This window comes from Dendrobates tinctorius, unplaced genomic scaffold, assembly GCF_039654945.1.
Source record: "Dendrobates tinctorius isolate UK_male_01 unplaced genomic scaffold, ASM3965494v1 ptg000295l, whole genome shotgun sequence".
NCBI classification, from domain to species: Eukaryota; Metazoa; Chordata; class Amphibia; order Anura; family Dendrobatidae; genus Dendrobates; species Dendrobates tinctorius.
Window position 1 is genome coordinate 1282315 of NW_027361962.1, and position 19323 is coordinate 1301637.

The 19323-nt window shown below is 43.4% G+C and overlaps 1 protein-coding gene across 1 annotated transcript in view; it reads right to left on the reverse strand.

Annotated features, from left to right (window-relative positions):
* Positions 1–4976: 4976 nt before the first annotated feature.
* The window catches only part of LOC141073043 (uncharacterized), a 146818-nt gene continuing 132471 nt past the window's right edge, over positions 4977–19323 (reverse strand). Inside the window, exon 3 of the mRNA XM_073560361.1 lies at positions 4977–6934. Within this exon, the coding sequence (XP_073416462.1) occupies positions 5289–6934 (1646 nt within the window). The 3' untranslated portion in view covers positions 4977–5288. The remainder of the gene's footprint in view (positions 6935–19323) is intronic.

Here is a 19323-nt window from a genome sequence, read left to right on the forward strand (position 1 = left end):
AGACACCAGACCCCACAAATACATATGGACAGGGGTAAAAGAAACACCACACCGTTAATACACAAGGGAATACAATAATGTGCAAGGGCAACCAAATATATATATATATAACAGATAGGAGAAAGAACAACTGACAGACATACTGCACCAGATATCAGACGCTCCAAAACCACCACTGCTGACCGGTATTGCTAGCACTAGGCAAAAGCTATAGTCGGCGACGCCCATAGTCAGGACAGACTATTTAAAGACCAAGGGCGTGGCCCAGCCCTCAGCCAGCATGACAACCTGGTTAACCCTATCCCGACTGGATCAGAATACCCAACAAAGTCCCTGAGCATAGTGTAGTGGAATAGGGTATTACCGCTGTCTGCCGGACACCCTGGTGTGAACAGTGTCCGACATGACACGATGTCAATTCTAGCCAATTTTGCGTCAAACGACGCTCCTTCCCTTCCGAGCTCTGCCATGCGTTCAAACAGTGGTTTACCCTCATATATGGGGTATCAGCGTACTCAGGACAAATTGCACAAAAACTTTTGGAGTCCTGTTTTCCTTGGGAAAATAAAAATAGGGGGTGAAAGATAATTTTTGTGGAAAAAATATGATTTTTTAATTTTGTGGCTGTACGTTGTAAACTTCCGTGAAGCCCATGGGGGTTCAAAGTTCTCACTATACATCTAGATAAGTTCCTTGGGGGTCTAGTTTCCAAAATTGTGCAATTTGTGAGAGGTTTCCACTGTTTAGGCACATCGGGGGCTCTCCAAATGCGATATGGCATCAAGCCAATTCTGCGTTGAAAAAGTCAAACGGTGCTCATTCTCTTCCGAGCTATGCCATGTGCCCAAACAGTGGTTTACCCTCATACTCAGGACAAATTGCACAATAATTCCTTGGGGGGTCTAGTTTCCAAAATGGGGTCACGTGGGGGGTTTCCACTGTTTAGGCACATCAGGGGCTCTCCAAACATGACATGGCATCCAATCTCAATTCCAGCCAATTTTGTGTTGAAAAAGTCAAATGGCGCTACTTCCCTTCCGAGCTCTGCCATGCGCTAAAACAGTGGTTCCCCCCACATATCAGGTATCAGCGTACTCAGGACAAATTGCACAATAACTTTTGCAGTCCAATTTCTCCTATTACCCTTGGTAAAATAAAAAAAATTGGACCTGAATTAATTATTTTGTGAAAAAAAGTTAAATGTTCATTTTTTTTTTAAACATTCAAAAAATTCCTGTGAAGCACCTGAAGGGTTAATAAACTTCTTGAATGTTCTTTTGAGTACCTTCAGGGGTGCAATTTTTAGAATGGTTGCACTTTTGGGTATTTTCTATCATATAGACCCCTCAAAGTGACTTCAAATGTGATGTGGTCCCTAAAAAAAAAATGGTGTTGTAAAAATGAGAAATCGCTGGTCATCTTTTACCCCTTATAACTTCCTAACAAAAAAAAATTTGGTTCCAAAATTGTGCTGATGTAAAGTAAACATGTGGGAACTGTTACTTATTAAATTTTTTGTGTGCCACATCTCTGTGATTTAAGGGCATAAAAATTCAAATTTGGACAATTGCAAAAATGTTGAAATTTTCACCAAATTTCCATTTTTTTCACAAATAAACGCAAGTTATATGAATGAAATTTTACCACTAACATGAAGTACAATATGTCACGAGAAAAACAATGTCAGAATCACCAAGATCCATGGAAGCATTCCAGAGTTTTGACTTCATAAAGAGACAGTGGTCAGAATTGTAAAAATTGGCCCGGTCATTAACATGCAAACCACCCTTGGGGGTAAAGGGGTTAAACATGAACCATGTATGAGGGAGTCGGAGTCGTGGAGTCAGAGTCGAAGTTGGAGTTATGGAAATTGAGGTGTCAGAGTTGGACTCAAGAGTCGGAGGTTTGGCTTACCAACTCCACAGCCCTGGTGGCGATATTTGTCTCCTGTGTGGTATCATTCGGTCACTACATGGTCTTAATATGTGATTTGGTCATGGTGTGACTGTATTTTTCTCTTGCATATGGTAGTTTTGTTCATTTTAAAATATGTATATGGCACATTTCCTTAAAGAAAAAGAAAAATATACCTAAAAAGAGTATTTGATATTTTTAGTAGGTTAGAGTAAAAGTAGGGCTCTGCCAAGAGTCTCCTTGTGGTGGCAGCTTAAAAAAATCTTTTTGGGCAAAACAAAGGCTGATGGCCATATATATGATAAGGTGTTCTAAAGAAACTGTTAATGAGTGATTGGTGAGGACGTGGTGCAGAAGTGGGTTTTCGAAGAGTGGGCAATGGGACTGCCGAGGAGGAGCTAGGGTGAAACCTGGGTGGAGTCCCAAGGTGCCGAAAAATGTTGCCTGTATGGGCCCCTAAATTTTCTGGTGGCAGTCTTGCATAGGGCTGTTCTGTCATGGTCCAGTCCGGAGTTTATTTTCTGCTGTCTTCACTCTGGACTGGTCATGCGGGGGTTAAGCTCCTCAGCCTCGTTCTGGAGCTAGCTGGGCTATTTCAGTCTCTCACAGCCTGCTGACCAGTGTTAGTGATAGCTCAAGCTTCCAGTTTAGAGCCTCTGACCCTTGTACCTTGGTGATCCTCCTGCCTCTGACTAGTATCCTCGTGTATGACCCGGATTGATCTCTGACCCCGTCTCTTGGTATTCGTCTCTGCTCCTACGTTTCCTCTCTGGCATTTGACTTCCCGGCTTGTACCCTGACCACGTATTTCGCCTCACGTTTCTGGACCCTGTGCTCATGTTTTGGCTTTCTGACCCTCGGCTTGGTATTTTGACTACGTGTATTGCTGCTCTTTCTGGTACGTCTGCTCCTGCTAGTTTCTGACTCGGTTCGTCTGACCATTCTCTCTCATTACCTGTCACACCTGTGCTATTGCTCAGTGTTGCTACTCTTAGTGTCTAACCTCTCTTCCCTCACCAGCTCCCCCTGGTGGAGGTTTCATTACATAATCACTAACCCTGGTCAGCAGGCTGTGAGAGACCGAAATAGCCCAGCTAGCTCCAGAACGAGGCTGAGGAGCATAACCTCCGCATGACCAGTCCAGAGTGAAGACAACAGAAAGTAAACTCTGGACTGGACCATGACATGTTCTTTCCCTTGTCATCCTGGGCTCAGACTAAACCTTGGTTACAGGCCAGCTAACCGTAGCACAAGGACTCCTGGCAAGACAGAGGCCCTGGATTGCTGGACGATCAAGCCATTAAACTTTAATATATGGATAAATGGGCACAGCATTGGGTGCTTATACATTACATACTAGGGAACTTGCGGACGTCTATTATGAATCACTAGATCTCTAGCTCTTAAATAAAGCGCTGGACACTATGAAACTAAGGAAATAAATAAATAAAATATGCAGTCTGGCAGATTCCATCCCCTGCCATTACCAATGCTGGGTTCATCATCAGACCACCTGATAGAGAAGCGTGGATCATCAATCTTGTGGTGCCAATGTTAATGGCACAGAGAGTTTGGAATTGCCAAAAGTGGCCTAAACAAACACAGTCACCGTCATTCGTGCCATATACATATATAGGAAGAAAATCATTAACTGATTTGTTATATCGGCAGCTGGCTCCTAACACAGAACCTTGATAAAAATTGGTAAGAACCCTTCCCCACAAGAGATAGACTCCCGTTCTGTAGTATGTCATGTTATAGGATGAATTCAATAGATAGATGTCTCCCTTTAACTATAACTACAAAAGAGTCCTGATTCTATCACTTAAAGGCCAAGTCTGAAAACTTCCGACTAGTTAGAACATGGACAGTAGCTTAATTGTGACTCCTGTTCCGAAACAAAAGAAATACTAGGCCAATCCGAGCATAGCTGCTTCTCTGGCTAAGCCAAGTTGCAAATGAAGCTGGGACTGAGTTCTGAGACAAAAGGACTCTCTAACTGGAGTCTAGGCTAGAAACACAAAGTGTGAAGTGCAAGGCCGGCGATATGAGGTACGATGCCCGGGGTCAAAGGTATTAAGCCAGAGGGACGAAGTCAGAAGCACAAGGCACAAAGCCAAAGGCATGAAACGACAAGGCATGAGGGGTGCAGAGGTGCTATGAGACACAGATGCTAAGAAGCACCATGTGATGCTAAGAGGCACCCAAGAGGCCCAGAGGTCTTGTGATCCACAATGAGGCCCTGAGACGCTATGACGCCCAGAAGCGCTATAAACAGAGAGGCACTATGAGTTCCAGAGGCACTATCAAGCACAGACTAGGGTCACGCTTGTGAGACCGGACTCAGTACATTTAAGTGAGCAATCCATCTGAATTCGGGATAAACCACTGTGAGTGGTACATTTCAATTGTCCGATTAGCCCCACCTGAAGGAGCCAATTTAATGAGGTGCAGCTGGAGGGCAGTCTTCAGAGATAATGTGCTGTATTAACCCCAGGTGTCCTCCTATGGATGGAGCAGTAATGCTGCATTAATGCAGATGTGCACAGGCTGGCTGTTGGTGGAGGGACCTCTACCTAGAGAGGTGTTTGCCTCGAACTGCTTGTTAATGGAAAAGAAGGCCGAGACCAACCAATTCCCCTGAGTCTGTCCTTTCACAATAAACAGGATAACATATTTTCAATCTAGGACCAACCTCTCATGTGATATTCCCATGTCGGGACAAGAAAAAATACTGGAAGGTGGAGGGGAGAGGGGCCCTTTAACCTGTTCCATCAGAGGTCAAGGAAGGACAACCTCTTGGTGTGCTGTCTAAAGAGATGTACTAGAAAATAAGTTTTGCAAATTGCTCAAAAATAATGTAAACTGCTATACTTTTAACCCTTCTGACAAAATAAAAGGGCATTTGAAGAATTATGGTGACATTATAAAACAGAAGGTAAATGTTACTTATTCAATTTTTGGGTATTATAACTATATAACTATTTGGTTTATGGGTGTAAACAACGTTTGAACATTTCAAATTTTTCATATTTTTTGCATTTTTTTAATTCTAATCAAAATATTTTGATTTAAATTTATTACTAAGGTAGAATACAAAGTATCAAGAACAAAACAAACCTCTCAGGCAACTGAGAAAAGTTTAAAAATTCCATTGTTATTACCACAATAAAGATTTGAAAAATTGGGCTTGGTTACTAAAAGATTAAAATGGCTTAGTCCCAGTGTGTCTTCTCTTCTGATGTATAACAACATTGTTTGTTAGTAAAACATTTCCCACATTCGAAACATGAAAATGGCTTCTCTCCTGTGTGAATTCGCTCATGTCTAATAAGATGATATTTCTTATTAAAACGTTTTCCACATACTGAACATTAAAATTTCCTCTCTCTTGTGTGACATAGCTCATGTGTAACCAGAACTGATTCATCTGCAAAACATTTCCCACATTCTAAACATGAAAATGGCTTGTCTTCTGTGTGACGTCTCTCATGTGCAACAAGACGTGATTTCTTAGTAAAACATTTCCCACATTCTGAACATGAAAATGGCTTCTCTCCTGTGTGATGTCTCTCATGTACAACAAGAAGTAATTTATGAGAAAAACATTTCCCACATTCTGAACATGAAAATGGCTTTTCTCCTGTGTGAATTCTCTCATGACTAACAAGATTTGATTTGTTAGCAAAATATTTGCCACATTCTGAACATGAAAATGGCTTCTCTCCTGCGTGAATTCGCTCATGTCGAGAAAGTTGAGATTTTTTATTAAAACATTTCCCACATTCAGAACATGAAAATGGCTTCTCTCCTGTGTGATGTCTCTCATGTACAACAAGAAGTAATTTATGAGAAAAACATTTCCCACATTCTGAACATGAAAATGGCTTCTCTCCTGTGTGAATTCTCTCATGTCTAATAAGTTGAGATTTCTTATTAAAACATTTCCCACATTCAGAACATGAATATGGCTTCTCTCCTGTGTGAATTCTCTGATGTACAACAAGTTGTGATTTGCTAGCAAAACATTTTCCACATTCTGAACATGAAAATGGCTTCTCTCCTGTGTGAATTCTCTCATGTTCAAGAAGACTTGATTTCAGAGAAAAACATTTGCCACATTCTGAACATGAAAATGGCTTTTCTCCTGTGTGAATTCTCAGATGTACAACAAGTTGTGATTTGTCAGAAAAATATTTTCCACATTCCGAACATGAAAATGGCTCCTCTCCAGTGTGATGTCTCTCATGTCTAACAAGAAGTAATTTATGAGAAAAACATGTACCACATTCTGAACATGAAAATGGCTTCTCTCCTGTGTGAATTCTCTCATGTCTAACAAGTTGTGATTTGATAGCAAAACATTTCCCACATTCAGAACATGAATACGGCTTCTCTCCTGTGTGAATTCTCTGATGTACAACAAGTTGTGATTTGCTAGCAAAACATTTTCCACATTCTGAACATGAAAATGGCTTCTCTCCTGAGTGATGTCTCTCATGTTCAAGAAGACTTGATTTCACAGAAAAACATTTTCCACATTCTGAACATGAAAATGGCTTCTCTCCTGTGTGAATTCTCAGATGTACAACAAGTTTTGATTTGTCAGAAAAACATTTTCCACATTCTGAACATGAAAATGGCTTCTCTCCTGTGTGATTTCTCTCATGTCTAACAAGATGTGATTTGTTAGCAAAACATTTGCCACATTCTGAACATGAAAATGGCTTTTCTCCTGTGTGAATTCTCTCATGTAGAACAAGACATGATTTCTTAGCAAAACATTTCCCACATTCTGAGCACGAAATTGGCTTCTTTCTTGTGGACGCCCTTTTATTTTCCACACTTTTATTTTGCCTAACAGTCTGTGATGAATTAGGAGATAGTTCTTTGCTAGGAACGGCTGAGGGTATATCTGAGATGTCGCCATGCTCTTCATATGTTTCTTGTTTGAAGCTATCATCTTCTACTTTAATATACGAAGATATCAGATGTCCTTCGGAGCTGCTATTATACTCATCTGTAGAGAATAAAAGTGATTTGATTTTTGAACAAAACTTTAAAAATCATATTTATCTAAATGCAAAAATTAAAAATGTAAGAAAAATGTTAAAACTTTCATACATTTTCTAAGGTATGTAGTAACGCTTTATCATAAACTGACTAAACTGTTATTTACATGATGTGAGGATTGCACAAAGAATCAATTGTACTAATGTTCCTTCCCGATCATTGCCGAGTGCAAAGATCAAACGTCAAAGAATAAACCATTTGTCAATGATCACATATTTCATTATAATATTATATAGTTGTCGGCAGTGCATCCATTGTATACATAGAAAGTGTTCTGCAATAATAAAACTGCATAAGAACGGAAACAAACCATCGTTGCTGCATCACAATGAAAGCTAATAAGCCCCAATCAACTTCCTATATCATTATTATTATAGCGCTATTTATTCCATGGTGCTTTACATGTGAAAAGGGGTATACACAATAAAAAAAGTACAATAAACTTACAAGCCATGACTGGTACAGGAGAGAGGACCCTGCCAGTGAGCGCTCACAACCTACAAGGGAATCCTTTATATTCTCCTTGCAGCTGCTCGCTTTCTGACTTCTGGGAAAGTAGACGGTTGTAGCCGTCATCTCTCTCTGATCAGTGACTGTTACAGCTCCCTGGACTGCCTCAAAGTGGCTACAGAGAAAATATAACTTCACTTTCTCCCAGTAGCCGCTCTTCCAGTAAAAAAGCCGAACATGATTTAGATACTATTTACCTGCAGATTACCACTCTATCCTTACAAAGGCAGATAATGGCCCGTAACAAGCACTGATGGATCATGTGGGAGCATTTTTCTTTTTTCTGTCTCCATAAAGAACAGATGAACATTTGGTCGAACTTTTAACTCTACAGAGGATTCGAGAGAGACATCAGACTATAGACTCGGGTATAGTTGTGTGTCTATACTAACAGCCTGTTCTTGAATAACGAAAAATATTCCATATATTGCATACCTCGGTGTGTGATGTGAAACTTTTGTCTATTGCTCAGTGACTACTTTAAGTAGATCACTAGCACTCCAATTTTCATGTGACAGAGCCCAGGACATGCTCATACTGTACCACTCGTGTCACGTGAAATGCTCAGGAGTCAGTGCAAACAGGTGGAGTACATCTCACATGCTCCTTGACAGCTACATGCACAGTGTAGAGGGGAGGAGCCGTATGGTTGTGCATTAGGAAGTCATGGCTCAAATATAAGGCTGGATAAGTTCAGGCATTATTCTGCTTTCTCTTATAATCTACTAGACTGTACACACGTGGGTAAATTTGTTGGTACCCCTCTTTTAATGACAGAAAAACCCATAATGGTCACAGAAATAACTTGAATTTAACATAAGTAATGATAAATAAAAAATCTACGAAAATGAACAAATGAAAGTTAGGCTAGTTTCACACTAGCGTATTTTGCATGCAGCGCACGGCGCCGCTAAGCCAAAAATCCTACTACCGCACGGCCAGCGCACGGTCTGCGCACCCTATGCTAAAGATAGGGTGCGCAGATCGCATGCAGCCGTGTGCGATATTAGGAGGAGATGACCGGACAGGGTGGGCAGGGGGCGGGGCTTAGCTGCGCCGTGCGCTGCATGTGAAATACACTAGTGTGAAACTAGCCTTAGACATTGTTTTTCAACCATGCTTCCAAAAAAATGTAAAAATAAAACTCATGAGATAGGCCTGGACAGAAATGATGGTACCCCTGAAAATAATGTGACAAAAGGGACATGTTAAATTGCGGTGTGTCCACTAATTAGCATCACAGGTGTCTACAATCCTGGAATCAGTGAGTGGCCTGTATAGAGGCTACAGATACTCACTGTGCTGTATGGTGACAAGGTGTGTATCACACTCAACATGGACCAGAGGAAGCGAAGGAAAGAGTTGTCTCAGGAGATTAGAAAGAAAATTATAGACAAACAGGGTTAAAGGTAAAAGTTATAAGACCATCTCCAAGCAGGTTGATGTTCCTGTGCCTACAGTTACACATATTATTCAGAAATTTAAGATCCATGGGACTGTAGCCAACCTCCCTGGATGTGGCCGCAGGAGGAGAATTGATGACAAATCAAAGAGATGGATGACACTATATAACAAATTTTAATTTTTTGTTTGTCCTTGGGTGTTCACCAAATCACTTATGATTAAAGTGAAAAGAAAATGGCAAAAATTCCCAAGAAAGTTTGCTTTTGTGGTCAGGACATTGATAATTTGAAATCTATCTTTTCTCGAACATCAGCAAAACGTGCAACATTGTGTAGGCCGCGAGAAGCTTCCGGAAATGCGAGAACCGTCAATAAAGTAGTATAAATACAGGATCCTTAATTGCCCATTTCTGTTTGTGTTACAGTTGATACATACCTGCATTTAATTTAGATGGCATCAAGAGGTTGTAAGTATCCGGCAGATGCATTTTGCTACATTTGTGGTGAATTTATAAAAACACGGGCTAAGATACATCTTCTAAGATGTGTGAGGCTTACAGAGCCTACTTCAGCATGCCTGTAGGAGATCAAGACAAACTATGGGAGCCTCATTTCACATGTGAGTACTGCAAGAGAACTCTTGAGGGTAAGGTGATAGATTATTGATAGATAAGATATTATTTTAATTTTTTTTAATTGCAAAATTTTAAAAGAACATGTATAATTGTATATCATATAGTTCAAAACACTTATATATTTTATTCTCATGTTTAATACCTTACAGGCTGGTACAGAGGAGAAAAAAGGGCAATGAAGTTTGCTATCCCACAAATTTGGCGAGTGCCTACTGACCACGTCAACAACTGTGACTTCTGTATGGTGGACCCATCCAAACGTCGAACTGGCAAGTGTGCGCATCCTATCGCCTATCCAGACATTCCTTCCTCAATTGCTCCAGTTTCACACTGCCCCAAGCTGCCCGTTCCCAATCCTCCAGAAGGAGCTCAGGCATCTTCAGGAGAATATAGACAATCTGAGAGTGAGAAAGACAATGCAGATCCAGAATACAGTTTCGAAAAAGAAAAAACACCTTACTACCCTACCAAAAAGACCTTAATGATCTCATCAGAGACGTCGGTCTCACTAAGTCAAATGCCGATCTTCTCACGTCGAGGCTCAAACAGTGGAAATTGTTAGGTGAAAGTGTCAAAGTAGCTGATCAGAGAAAGAATCATCAAACTTTTGCCTGCTTGTTCAGTTAGCAAGATGGACTATGCTACTGCAACAATGTGACAGGTCTAATCGAAGCTATAGGAATGCAATTCGAGTGAGTGGCGCCTATTCATAGAATCATAGAATCGTAGAATCATAGAATCGTAGAGTTGGAAGGGACCTCCTGGGCCATCTGGTCCAACCCCCTGCTCAAAGCAGGATTCACTAAATCATCCCAGTCAGATGTCTGTCCAGCCTCTATTCATAGATCGTTCATCCAGGAGCCCCAAAGCCATGCTTGTTATGAGTTCATTTTCTCCTTCACCTTTGATGTCTGATGAACTCCCTCTGCTGGTGAAATGAGGTAGTGAAATTGATTTGGATGGGAAGAACCTGTCATCTGAACAGGTGGAGTGTGATTGGACATCCGGAATCTCTGAGTGGATATAAGGCAGCCGACGCCCTGCAGGGTTGCTGGTGATCCTTTCTGCTCTGAGCTCTTGCATCCAGTTTAGTTCCTGTCTACTAAAAGCTAAGTTTTTGCCCTGCTATTATTCCATGAGATTTTGTCTGGTTTACTTAGTGTTTGTGTTCAGCCAGCCCTTGCTGGGACTGGCTGAATTCCATTTTTGTCTCTGATCAGTTGATCTCTTTGCTCTGTTTTCAGAATATACCTGAGTGCTGATATAGTGATTTTGAAGTCTAGCGACTTCAGGGCCTTTTTTCCTATCAGACGGTTGGGACATTTTTGGTAGGGTTTTTGCGGATTGCAAACAGGATCTTTTCTGTCCTGCCCTATCTAGTTAGTTGGGCCCCATCGTTTGCTCAGCCTGTCTTTCTGTCTGTGTTTGTGTTTTCGTCTGTTTTTCACCGACAATACATGTTGGGGGCTGTCTATTGCTTTGGGGTCTGCTCTGGGGCAGTTTAGATTTCCCCTTTCTTTCTTTAGGCTTATTTAGTTCTCCAGCTGTGACGAGGGGTCTAGAACCACCGTAGGAACCCCCCACGGCTACTGTTAGTTGTGGTGAATAGGATCAGGGGTCTGCAATCCGCTAGCTACCAACCTCTCTGGTTTTCTGGACTTAGTTTGTATTTTTGTTTTTTCCTCCTCTGGTGACTCATTCATAACAGAATCACCAGCCAGACTGCAGATTCTAGGGTACTCAATAGCAGGAAAGAATTGTAAAAAAAAAATAAAAAAGTGTCAGAATTTTTTTTTTGTGTATATTTTTTCCTCTATTTCTCTGAGGCCGTAGGGGGAATTTTTTCTTAATGGAGATTACGCAATTGTCTGATCGTGTGGAGCAGCTCACTGCTGAAGTGTGGGGAATTTCCGCCTATCTTGCTCATTCACATGGTGCTGAAACAAAGATCCCTACTCCTGATGTGTTTTTTGGGGATCGGTCTAAATTTTTGAATTTTAAGAATAATTGTAAATTATTTCTTGCCTTGAAGCCTAACTCATCGGGGAGCTCTGCGCAGCAGGTTAAAATTGTCATCTCTTTGCTGCGCGGCGATCCCCAGGATTGGGCGTTTTCTTTGACACCTGATGATCCTATTCTAACTAATGTGGATGCATTTTTTCAAGCCTTGGGGTTGTTGTATGATGAACCTAATGCTATTGATCAAGCTGAAAAGGCCCTGTTGGCATTGAGCCAGTGTCAGGATTCTGCAGAGTTGTACTGTCAAAAATTCTGAAAGTGGGCGGTCCTTACTACCTGGAATGATGGTGCCTTGGCAGCTCTCTTTCAGAAGGGTTTGTCAGAAACCGTAAAAGATACTATGGTGGGATTTCCTGTTCCCTCTGGTCTTGATGATTCTATGTCATTAGCCATTCAGGCTGATCGGCGTTTACGTGAACGCAAAACTACACGAGAGGTGTTGCCATGTGTTGAACAAATGTCTGAACCTATGCAATGTGATAGAGTTTTGTCTAGGGCGCAACGTCAGGAGTTCAGAAGGCGTAATAAGTTGTGTTTTTTCTGTGGAGATGCCTCTCATATTATTTCTGTCTGCCCTAAACGAGAGAAACGTTTTGCACACACATTTGCTGTGGGTGGTGTTCAACCTAAGTTTCTTCTGGCAATTACTCTGATCTGCTCCCTGTCCACATTTTCTGCTAAGGCTTTTGTGGATTCGGGAGCGGCTCTGAACCTGATGGACTTGGATTTTTCTAAATGTTGTGGGTTTCCTATGACACCTCTGTGGACGCCTATCCCTTTGAGGGGTATTGATGCTACTCCTTTGGCGAAGAATAAACCTCAGTTTTGGACCCAGGTGGTAATGTGGGTCACCCCAAACCATCAAGAAAATTGCAGATTTTTGGTGTTGCATAATTTGCATGATACCATTGTTCTGGGATTTCCCTGGTTGCAAATCCATAATCCAGTTTTGGATTGGAAATCTCTGTCTGTGGTGAGTTGGGGTTGTCGGTATGCCCTTAGTGACGCTCCTATTTTCTCCACCTCTCCCCAGTCGCATGATGTTCCTGACTATTTGGCTGATTTTTATGATGTATTTAGTGAGAATGAGTCTGTGTCTTTGCCTCCTCATAGGAGTTATGACTGTGCAATTGAGCTGAGCCCTGGGTGTAAATTTCCCAAGGGTCATCTTTTCAATTTATCTGTACCCGAGCACAAGGCTATGCGATCCTACATTAAGGAGTCGTTGGAGAAGGGTCATATTAGACCATCCTCTTCACCCTTAGGTGCTGGGTTTTTTTTCGTGGCCAAGAAAGATGGTTCATTAAGGCCTTGTATTGACAATCGTTCCCTCAACAAAATTACTGTTAAATATCAGTATCCGTTACCCCTGATTTCTGATCTATTCTCCAGAGTTAAAGGTGCTTGCTGGTTTACCCAGCTTGACCTCAGGGGGGCGTATAATCTTATTCGCATTAAGCATGGGGATGAATGGAAGATGGCGTTTAATACTCCGGAGGGACATTTTGAGTACCTGGTGATGCCTTTTGGGCTCACTAATGCCCCTTCTGTCTTCCAGTGCTTCATGAATTATATTTTCCGGGACTTTGTGGATACATTTTTGATCATCTATCTGGATGATATTTTGATCTTTTCCAAGGATTGGGACTCTCATGTGGAACATGTTCGGACTGTGTTCCGGATTTTGAGGGAGAATTCCCTGTATGTTAAGGGATCGAAATGCCTTTTTGGTGTACAGAGGATTTCATTTTTGGGATTTATTTTGTCTCTGTCAACTATTGAAATGGACCCGGCCAAGGTACAGGCCATTTATGATTGGGTTCAGCCCACTTCTTTGAAGGCCCTCCAGAAGTTTTTGGGTTTTGCTAATTTTTATCGTAAATTTATAGCTAATTTTTCTGGTATTGCCAAACCATTGACTGATTTGACTAAGAAGGGTGCTGATGTGCTGAAATGGTCTCCGGAGGCTGTTTCTTCCTTTCAGGAGCTGAAGCGGAGGTTCACTTCTGCTCCGGTTTTGCGGCAACCTGATGTCTCACTCCCGTTTCAGGTAGAGGTGGACGCTTCTGAGATTGGTGCAGGAGCTGTTTTGTCCCAAAAAGATCCTGTAACATCTAAAATGAATCCCTGTGCTTTCTTTTCCCGAAAGTTCTCCTCATCCGAACGTAACTATGATGTGGGGAATCGGGAACTGTTAGCCATGAAATAGGCATTTGAGGAGTGGAGACATTGGTTGGAGGGAGCTAAACATCAAGTCGTGGTCCTTACTGACCACAAGAATTTGATTTACCTTGAGTCGGCCAAACGCTTGAATCCTAGACAGGCTAGGTGGGCCTTATTTTTCACACGTTTTGATTTTGTGGTCTCTTTTCTTCCGGGCACTAAGAATGTCAAGGCAGACGCCCTCTCTAGGAGTATCATTGCTGATTCTCGTATTGTGACCAAGCCTGCTACCATCTTAGGTGAGGGGGTAGTTCTTTCTGCCTTCTCGCCCGATTTGAGATGTGCTCTGGAAGAGTTTCAGGAGGACAAACCTGAGCGCTGTCCCATTGGAAAATTGTATGTTCCTGACCAGTGGAGGAAGAGAGTAATGTCTGAGGTTCATTGCTCCGCATTGGCTGGTCATCCAGGTATTTTTGGTACTAGAGATTTAGTGAGTCGGTCTTTTTGGTGATGTCAGGAATTTTGTGCAGTCCTGTGGGACTTGCTCCCGGTCTAAACCTTGTTCTCGCTCTAGTGGGTTGTTGATGCCTTTGCCGGTGCCCAGGAGGCCATGGACCCATATTTCAATGGATTTTATCTCTGATATGCCTGTCTCTCAGAGAATGACTGTTATTTGGGTGATTTGTGATAGATTCTCTAAGATGGTCCATCTTGTACCACTCCCTAAGTTGCCATCTTTCTCAGAGTTGGTGCCCTTGTTTTTGCAACAGGTGGTTCGCTTGCATGGGATTCCTGAGAACATTGTATCTGACAGAGGAGTTCAGTTTGTTTCTAGATTTTGTAGGACTTTCTGTTCCAAGCTGGGAATTCAGTTGTCCTTCTCCTCTGTGTTTCACCCTCAGACCAATGGGCAGACGGAGAGAACAAACCAGACTTTGGAGTCTTATTTGAGATGTTTGATTTCTGCTGATCAGGATGATTGGGTTTCATTTTTGCCCTTGGCCGAATTTGCTTTAAATAATAGAGCTAGTTCTGCCACTTTGATGTCACCTTTTTTTTGTAACTTTGGGTTTCATCCTCGATTCTCTTCAGGGCAGGTGGAGTCTTCTGCCTGCCCAGGTGTTGACACTGTGATGGAGAGAATGCACCAGATCTGGGACCAAGTGGTGGATAAGTTGTCTCTCTCCCAGGAAAAGGCCCAGCGGTTTTCCAACCGGCATAGGACCATTTGTCCCCTGTTTAAGGTGGGTGATATGGTTTGGTTGTCATCAAAGAATATCTCTATGAAGGTGGCTTCTCCAAAGTTTAAACCTAGATTTATTGGACCTTACAAGATTTTGGAGATTCTTAATCCGGTCTCTTTTCCATTGGCTCTTCCTGTTACATTCAAGATCCATAACGTGTTTCATAAGTCTCTGTTAAAGAGGTTTGTTGAGCCAGTAGTTCCTGTGGTGGCACCTCCTGACCCTGTATTGGTTGAAGGTAATGTGGAATATGAGGTTGAGAAGATACTGGATTCTCGTCTAGCTAGACGGAGACTCCAGTATTTGGTTAAGTGGAAGGGTTATGGCCAGGAGGATAATTCTTGGGTATCTGCATCCGATATTCATGCCGAAAGATTGGTTTGTGCTTTTCATCAGGCCCATCCTGATCACCCTGGTGGCATGGATGAGGGTTCGGTGACCCCACCTCAATGGGGAGGTACTGTTATGAGTTCATTTTCCTCTTCACCTTTGATGTCCGATGAACTCCCTCTGCTGGTGAAAGGAGGTAGTGAAATTGATTTGGATGGGAAGAACCTGTTATCTGAACAAGTGGATTGTGATTGGACATCCGGAATCTCTGAGTGGATATAAGGCAGCCGACGCCCTGCAGGGTTGCTGGTGATCCTTTCTACTCTGAGCTCTTGCATCCAGTTTAGTTCTTGTCTACTAAAAGCTAAGTTTTTGCCCTGCTATTATTCCATGAGATTTTGTCTGGTTTACTTAGTGTTTGTGTTCAGCCAGCCCTTGCAGGGACTGGCTGAATTCCATTTTTGTCTCTGATCAGTTGATCTCTTTGCTCTGTTTTCAGAATATACCTGAGTGCTGATATAGTGATTTTGAAGTCTAGCGACTTCAGGGCCTTTTTTCCTATCAGACGGTTGGGACATTTTTGGTAGGGTTTTTGCGGATTGCAGCCAGCATCTTTTCTGTCCTGTCCTATCTAGTTAGTTGGGCCACATCGTTTTCTCAGCCTGTCTTTCTGTCTGTGTTTGTGTTTTCATCTGTTTTTCACAGACAATACATGTTGGGGGCTGTCTATTGCTTTGGGGTCTGCTCTGGAGCAGTTTAGATTTCCCCTTTCTTTCTTTAGACTTATTTAGTTCTCCGGCTTTGACGAGGGGTCTAGGACCACCGTAGGAACCCCCCACGGCTACTGTTAGTTGTGGTGAATAGGTTCAGGGGTCTGCAATCCGCTAGCTACCAACCTCTCCGGTTTTCTGGACTTAGCTTGTATTTTTGTTTTTTCCTCCTCCGGTGACTCATTCATAACACGTGCTGCTACATAATGGGAACAAGTACCCATCTCTGCCTGTGGTGCACTCGGTTCACCTCAAAGAGGACTACACCAGTGTCAAGCTGCTGTTATGTGTCTTGGAAGTACGAGGATTATGGCTGTGACGTCATTGGAGACTTCAAAATGGTGGCATTTCTGATGGGCCTCCAAGGCAGTTTTGCAAACTTTCCATGTTTTCTTTGCCTTTGGGACAGCCGGGACACCAATTGGCAATATCACAGGCGGGACTGGCCACAGTGGACCGAGTTTTCTGTGGGAAATAATAACGTGAATTGGGAGCCATTGGTGGACCCACGGAAAGTGCTGATGCCACCCCTGCACATCAAGTTAGTCCTGATAAAACAGTTTGTCACAGTTCTCGACAAAGTATCAGCAGCCTTCAAGTACCTACAAGTACTCTTTCCTAAGCTGTCTGAGGCAAAGGTAAAAGCTGGTATCTTCATCGGACCACAAATCAAGCAGATTCTAGAGAACGAAGAATTCGTAAAGAAGGCGACTAGGAAATAGAAAGCAGCTTGGAGCAGCATTGCTGCAGTGATGCATGGTTTCCTGGGCAATCACAAGTTCTGATAAAGAACTTTGGAAAAATGTGATGTAGGATGTCTCTCAAAGTACATGTCTTGGATGCTCATCTTGACAATTTCAAGGAAAATATGGGGGCTTACTCAGAAGAGCAAGGCAAGCGTTTTCATCAGGATATAAAGGACTTTGAATGACGTTACCAAGGACAGTATAACGAGAACATGATGGGAGACTATATTTGGGGGTTGATTCATGAAAGCGATTTGCAGTATAATCGTAAATCAACAAAAGCTACTGACTTCTAAACCACTCTTGCTCATCTTGGCCAATATTAAATATACAATATACAATGTTTTTGTAACTGTATCAACAAAAAGATACTATGAACAATTTTGATTTCCCTATGCAAATACGTAAAACTGAATATTTCATTGTCCTGGTCAGAAAAGCAAAGTCTATAATTAATTACCGTAGTTTTTCTTGACTATTTAGGCATGAGTTACTGGAATATAGTACTTAAAAGCTTAAGACAAAAATTGTGTTACATAGTGTAATATGAAATTACAAATGGTAACAAAAGAGCCCAGAAAAACTTCTAAAGAGATTACCGGTGAACTTCAAGCTCAAGGAACATCAGTGTCAGATCGCACCATCCGTCATTGTATGAGCCAAAGTGGACTTCATGGGAGACGACCAAAGAGGACACCATTGTTGAAAAAAAATCTTAAAAAATCCAGACTGGAATTTGCCAAACTATATGTTTGTTACGCCGCTCTCACCGCGCACCTCTGGAGCTTGTGCACGCCGCCCGACATCTTCACTTCCGGTCTCGCAGCCGGCGCAGGGGCTCCATAGGGTGCGCTTCCGCACAAACCGCAGCTCTGACTGCGTCTGCTCTACCCTGACTTCTCTATGGTCCTGGAGGACCTGAGTCGGAAGTGCCGGCGCACATTCCCTATATCTGATGGCCTCTTCCTGTAGGTGGCGCCTGAGTATCGTTTTGCTTCCTTGCTGGGTCTGCTTGGTCCCTGTGTAGGGAAGGTGACCTGACGGACGGACTTGTCAGTATAGAGAAGGAAAGGTTTGCACAGTTTAGATAGGTGTCAGTTACTACAGTGGGGAAACAGCTAGGAAAGTGTAGTGGACGTGCAGTACCTTGGGCTGACCATTAGAGGGCAGGGAGGAGTGTGAGCAAAGGACTTGACTTCAGCTTAGAGCTTAGGAAACCATTGGTCATAGGGGGCGGAGTTACAGGGAACTGGGAAAGATATAAATTTGAAGGAGGGTTCCAGAAAGTTCCAGTCCCCAGGGGGAGCTCCAGTGACAGGAGGACTACGACAGTTTGTGCGCTGTGAGGAAAACCGTACCAGGGGGACTGAGGAGAGAGAATGTCTGGGGGGTGGTCCTGACAGGAAGAACTGCAGTAGAGACGAGGCTCTGGGTGTAGGACACCGTATTTGTAACGACGAAACTGACCAGTAAAGTGCTGATGGTGTACGGGCCTAAGGCGGCCACATTGACTGAGCTGACAGGATCGTCACAGCGTGAAAAGGGGCGGTACGTACAATTACGTCCTTGGTGTAACGTACGGTGTGTGAAGTGGCCCTGGACACGGAGGGCCGTGAGAGAGAGATATTGCGGTGTGCTGCGAGGGCCATCAGTCGGACGGTGGACAATAAACTTGGACCTGTTGCACCCAGAATCTGTCTCCATCTTGTCACTGATTCGTCTCTGCGTGGTAAGAAGAGGGACCACCCCCCAGCCCGGCCCACGACTCTACACTTGGCGTAGTCGGCAGGATCAACGCCGCTAATACGTCATCTTCTGCGGCAGGCCTGCCCTAAAGGATGGAGAAAGACTTGGACAACGCTGCTTGGATTACAAATACCTGTGGATTACAAATTACCCACCTGTGGATTACAATTTGGGAGCACTGTGGTGTATCTGCATCACCAGCAGAAGATCCGGGGAGGTACCAGGACTGGTGCAAGATGGCTGTGATGCTCCAGTGCAGAGGAGAGATCCAGGTGTTTGCTGCTGTTCCCAATGGACTGGGGCCCCCTCCTACGTACCCCGGGGACCAGAACTGTGTCCCGGGAGGCCGATTCACCCCCATACTGGACCCTGACAAGTGGGTGGAAAGGCCTGCCAATGCTCCACCCAGCAGAGGGAGTGGCACAGAGCAAAAGTTTGGCTGCGGCTGTCTGGCGCCATTCGAGTGCTGCCCACCGGACGGTATGTGATGCTGTGGGTGTCGAGGCATCGGCGGCCTGGAGTGGCAATGGCGGCGGGATAACGAGCTCCACCAGAAAGTGACATCTTCTGAGCCACGAGCAGGCACCAGGATGGTGAGCTGGAAAGTGGAGCCAGTGCAGAATCAGCGGGAGTGGCCACCCAGAATACCGGCGGAGAATCTGCCCGCGGAGCCCCTAAGCCTGGAGGCTAGCCCCGTCGGACAGCAGGGTGAAAAGCAGAAACTGCGGGAGGAGCCGTGTGGTGACGTAACGGAGGCCACGGTGCCGGGG